Source organism: Egretta garzetta, unplaced genomic scaffold (genome assembly GCF_000687185.1).
Source record: "Egretta garzetta isolate BGI_Z169 unplaced genomic scaffold, ASM68718v1 scaffold114, whole genome shotgun sequence".
Classification (NCBI taxonomy): domain Eukaryota; kingdom Metazoa; phylum Chordata; class Aves; order Pelecaniformes; family Ardeidae; genus Egretta; species Egretta garzetta.
Genome location: NW_009259317.1, coordinates 794,821 through 799,952, shown reverse-complemented (window position 1 = coordinate 799,952; position 5,132 = coordinate 794,821). Strand labels below are relative to the sequence as shown.

General features: G+C 39.1%; 1 protein-coding gene across 1 annotated transcript in view; it reads right to left on the bottom strand.

Annotated features, from left to right (window-relative positions):
- Nucleotides 1-840: 840 nt before the first annotated feature.
- The window catches only part of GASK1B (golgi associated kinase 1B), a 12,799-nt gene continuing 8,507 nt past the window's right edge, over nt 841-5,132 (bottom strand). The window contains exons 3-4 of the mRNA XM_009636471.2: nt 1,346-1,572; nt 841-1,048 (exon numbers count right to left, since the gene is read on the bottom strand). Coding sequence (XP_009634766.1) covers nt 841-1,048; nt 1,346-1,572 — 435 coding nt within the window. The remainder of the gene's footprint in view (nt 1,049-1,345; nt 1,573-5,132) is intronic.

Below are 5,132 nucleotides of genomic sequence, written 5' to 3'. Positions count from 1 at the left end.
AGCAGCATATTCACACAAATCTAAAGCTGAATTTCTTTTTTAAAATAGTGGTAATAAAGGGTGATTCTGTGAGTAACACCGAGTTAATTGATAGAAAATATCAGATCATCCACCCACACATCAAAACAACCTGTGCTGAAAATAGTACATTGTAACAAGTGACTCATGACGGATTGTACTCCATACTGGACAGGTAAAAAAATGCATTTGTCAAATTAATTATTGTTAAAGCCATGTTCTCCTCACTCTTTTTAAATTTCCCTCATGTCCAGTGCAAACACCCCTGCATTTAGAAGAGCTGAATTTAGTCCTGAGATGTCAAAAGATGAAAATAAAACAAAACAAAATAAGCCTTTGGAAATTTTGGTATTCATAATCAAAAAGACAAATTCCTGTACTAGATATGTTTCAGCAGGTAGGTGTGATGACAGTTTTCATCCATGTATTAACTGCTTACAAATCTCTGTTCCCATTTAAATTTGCAATAAAACTTTTACTGACTTGAATGAGGGAAGTAAGAGTAATCGAGCCTAATGTACTGAAAATCCCATTGCTAATTTTCAAACAGTTGAACATAAGGAGTGCTCATGGTGCCTACATACTACTATATTATTTATTGTACCATCTGGTTATTTTCACTTCATAGAAGAGACTGCACTGTTGAGCTGCAGCTGACATTTAAATGTTGGTTTTAAACCATGTAAGATTTCTTATTTAAAAATAAACTTGGAAGTTTGGAAAGAAATTAAATAAGCCTATGGATTAAATCAATTTTACTGACAGTTTTTGCCTCAGACAAATTTTTTTAAAGGCTATCTCTCAGACAGAAACAAGGCTGCTTCATTCATTCATGGGCAGTACTTTGGCTCCATGTGCATTTATATAAGTAAGAAGAATTTTGGACCTCCTTTCTATTACATCAATAAGCTTTTCAATTCCTTTTCTGCCTCCTTGGCTCTCCCAGTATATTTTGTCAAGGAACAAAGACTGTAGCAACTTCTCACGTAAGCGCTGGCTCCTCAGCACCGAAACTGCAGATTCAGGAAATCTGGAAAAGCACAAAGAAATCATCAGCTTTGCCATCACTCTGAATTGCAATATTTATGTTGTGGTTTAGCAATCAGTTCTATGGATATAGACTGCGACTCAGCAAAGGAAGTCCATGCACGGCTAATCATATGCATGTTAATTGTGTCTTTTACAGCAGTGGGATTACTCATACATTTTTAGATGCATCCCGTAAATGTCTTGGGCCAACGATATCTATTCCAGTAACTTAGTGTCTCATGCTCAAACTGAAAAGAAATTATCAATCTTTATACAAAATTAAGAACTTAAAACTTACTCATTGATTCCTTGTAGTATTTTGAAGTTAAGATTGTCCTCGCTTCTGTCAAAGAAACCCTTATTGTCTATAAAGGCCAAGTGCCTTCGGTCATGTCTTCTCTGAACTATGTGTGTCAGGTCAACAGCATCCTGATCGCTACATTTCAGCTTCAGTCCTTGCTGCATGCAGGAATCCTCCTTGAGAGGTTTGAATCCACAGCAGTTTCTATCTAGACGATTATAGATCTAAAATGAAGCACAGCAGAGTGCCAGGTAAAAACAATATCAAAGTATTTGGTGCAAAGTGTCACTGTAAGCCACCGCTCACTGACACAGCTGACAGGAAAGCAAGCCCGGGACAAGCATAATTAAAGTCAGTAGTGAAATGGCATTGAAGACCTGGTCCCCATACTTCACATACTGCTAGAAGCAATTTCCCAGACTCTGTATTTCATCCATTTTCTAGCCATGATTTGTTACATCAGTGGAAATTCTTTGAAAATAATGGAACAATACCACTGTGTAACTGGAATAACAAGATGGTGAATACAATTCTATTTTTTTTCAGAAGGCTGTAGTTTTTTTACATTTTCTCTGTTGGAGAACAATAGAAATTGCACAGCCTGACGCACACAGAGGGTCTCCATTTTGTGGGACCTATTAGACTAATAGTACGCAAAATAAACAAACGGATTAGTAAGGGGCACAGCAAACCATCAGAAGCTACAAAATGCAAGAAGAGTGCATTTATAATCACAGAGCAGCCTCCCTGAGTTGCACGGTGGTATATACTTTAATGACTTGATGGTCTAGGCTATTTTTTCCCATGTGAACCCTCACTTATTTATTACACAGCACTTAGCTGGAAGGAATACATCTGGTCTAACTTTAGTGGTGTAAATGTTAAGCATCTTTTCTGACTTAGCCATTTATGTTCCCTTTCATAAACAATGACAAGAACAAGGCACCCCCAGAGCAAAGGATGCCATTTTAGGATAACCATCGAATACAGGAAGGATAAATCACTCGTTGAAAGTGCTTCTACCCCTGTTGACTAGACAAGAGCAAATACACAACATTGCCAGGGTCCTGAGTGCACAAATAGGCCTTAATTGCCCTAAGCACTCTCACCTGGGTCCTCCACAGGGACACCCCACACACCTGTGGGCCCAGGAGCCCTATTTAAGCTCAAGCCTGGCACCTCAGCCTTCCTCTGAGCCCTTTGGGATGGTGGTGGGGTGTATCTGCTGCTTGTCCTGCTACCTGATGCTCCTGGATTGCTGCTTGCGTCTCCAGCTCATCAGTGTCAGAGCTGGCTTGCTGCTTTGCCTGTGTCTGATGCTCGCTGGGCTATCGATGGGGACTTGTGGCTTTCACCATCTTTCTTGCTCTCCTGCCTGCCGTGGGGCTGCCCTGGGCTCCAGCTCATCTCCCCAGGGAGCAGCCCTGCTCCTGTGGACAGGGGCTTACAGAGTGCAAGTCTGATCAGGTGCCCCTAAGGCTGAATGAGTAGCTTATCAAAGGTAAATAATTTTTTCTGTCCCTGTTTGTTGTATGCTGCTAACTCTTCAAATGTCTCTAAGCATAAAAGAATTAATGTTCATATAAGCCTTCTAAAATTACAATTTTATTTTTGTGGCACCCCAGTGAAATGAACTGTTAGGACTTTTCTCCTGATGTAGAGCTGTGTTGCATGTTGAAAATGCCTCCTAATTTTGTTCATCAAAGGTAAGTCTGAGAGCTGTTTTGTTTTTTCTTAGGTAAGTAGTATTGTTGCTACCAGTCTTGGTGGCAGTGTTTGTTTTCAACTGTGAAAATCCCAAAGAAAGGACTAGATTTCTCTTCTTCTTTCTCCTTTCCTGAGCAGCATTCAGCATCTGCAGGCACTAGAGCCTCCCTTGCTTGCAGTGTTCTAGCTTGGGGGATCTCTCATTCAACTTGTCCAAAGGCTTTGCCCAAAAATGAAGCAGAGGCCTTCCAGACAGACTCCTTTGATGTATAGTACTAATTCATCTGCACTGCACTTCATTACATGCATTAAATAGATGAGGAGTTCATGTTCTCATAGACAGCCTCTTCATAATGTCTTGCGTCATTCCAGTGTTGAGACAGAATGATGGGACACTCTAGAATTGATGCTGCAACCTTAACAGTTTAGCATTGGGTTTTGTCATATATTTATGTACATGAGAGGTCCAAACACCCCAAATTAAAGAAGCCATTTTATATTTAATGTCCTTATTTTACTTGAGTTCTTGCAGAAGGTGAGTAAAGGTCAGCTATAAGCATTTTTTAGCCTGCTCCTATATTTTATAGCGTTTGAAACCAGAGATTAGGAACATCTATTACAGGCATGAAACTCATTTTTCTGAGGGAAGTATGTTTAACAGAGAATACTTTTCACCATTATTCTTTATTTCTGAATGACTCATGAAGCACAGATTTTTTTTTTTAAACTCAGAACCCCTTCTTGTTACTTTTTGTTTTAGAGTCTTCATGTTCCACTGCCAAGGAACTTTAAAGTTAAGTCTGAGAGCACCCAAATAAAATTTTAATCCTCAAGAACAGTAAGACCTACTTTCACTCACTTTATGGTATGCATGTTCTTGTCTGGTAGGCAACTGGAGGTATAAATCACTCTGATACCGGCTACCCTTGTAAGAGTAATTTGTTTCTTTATTTTATATACAGTTCAATCCTGTTGTATCTTATTTGAGCTGACCTCTCCTTCTGGATAACAGGACTTCTATTATGAAGTTTAAAAACTTGTCTTAGAAGACCTTAAAATTGGAAATCAACACAGAACACATTATAATTTTTAAACTTTTCAACAAAAAGACAATGGCACGAAGGCATATTAATTCTAACACATTCTGTAGTATTCCGATAGGGGCATTACTACGTTTAGCATCAGAATAGTCCACATATGGCTTTATACCACTTTCTAAGAATAATTTGCTCCTAGTGGGACTAAAGAGGGAGTCACTAGACAAGTGACAACCTATTTTTAGAGAAGAATTGTATGTTCTGGTCAACATAACATGTCTGTGAAAATGTAACCCCCCAAAAATTGGAAATATTCATTCATCCTAGAGCAGGACTGAGAAGGACAGGGGTAGGCTATGCGTAAACCAAGTCTTGATTTTTATATTTTAAGAAATGTAACTCTACAAAAAGATCAATTATATGAACAACCAAACAGTGTATAAAACTAGTGCTTGCTGCAGCTTCAAATACAAATAGTGTTACATAAACCAGTAAGTGCTGCAGGAGGCTCAGTCACAAGGGCTTGTCTGGCAGGCAAGGACAATTGGAAGCAATGCCATGTCTCAGGAAGCCATGAAATTAGCTTCCAGCCAGGTGGTTCAGTTCAGCCCTTACTAATATAGGGAGTGTATTAATATTCTACTACATAATTGCTGTAACTGTAGCCACACATTATGATATCACTGGGCAGAGTCCTAGTTTGGTGTTAATTGGAGAGCTAATGATTATGTGCAATACCTAACTGAAGAACAGCAGCCATATCACTCATCAGTTGCTGCTTTACCCTTTCCTTATTAAGCCACTGGCTAGGTTTTTGAAAAGAAGGAAAATTAGGCAATATAACTGTTACCTTGATCCAGGTTTCAGCTGACCAAAACTGCTTAAATCACCCTGGGGGCTGGGGAGGTGCAGGAAGGACTACACAGTAAAAACCAGTGATTTACAGTTGTGAACATAATAAAGAACTCTGTTTGGAGAAACAGTATGCCTGTCTCAAGGTGAAGTAAATCAAGATGTCTCAAGACAAAAGCCTTTGCTTC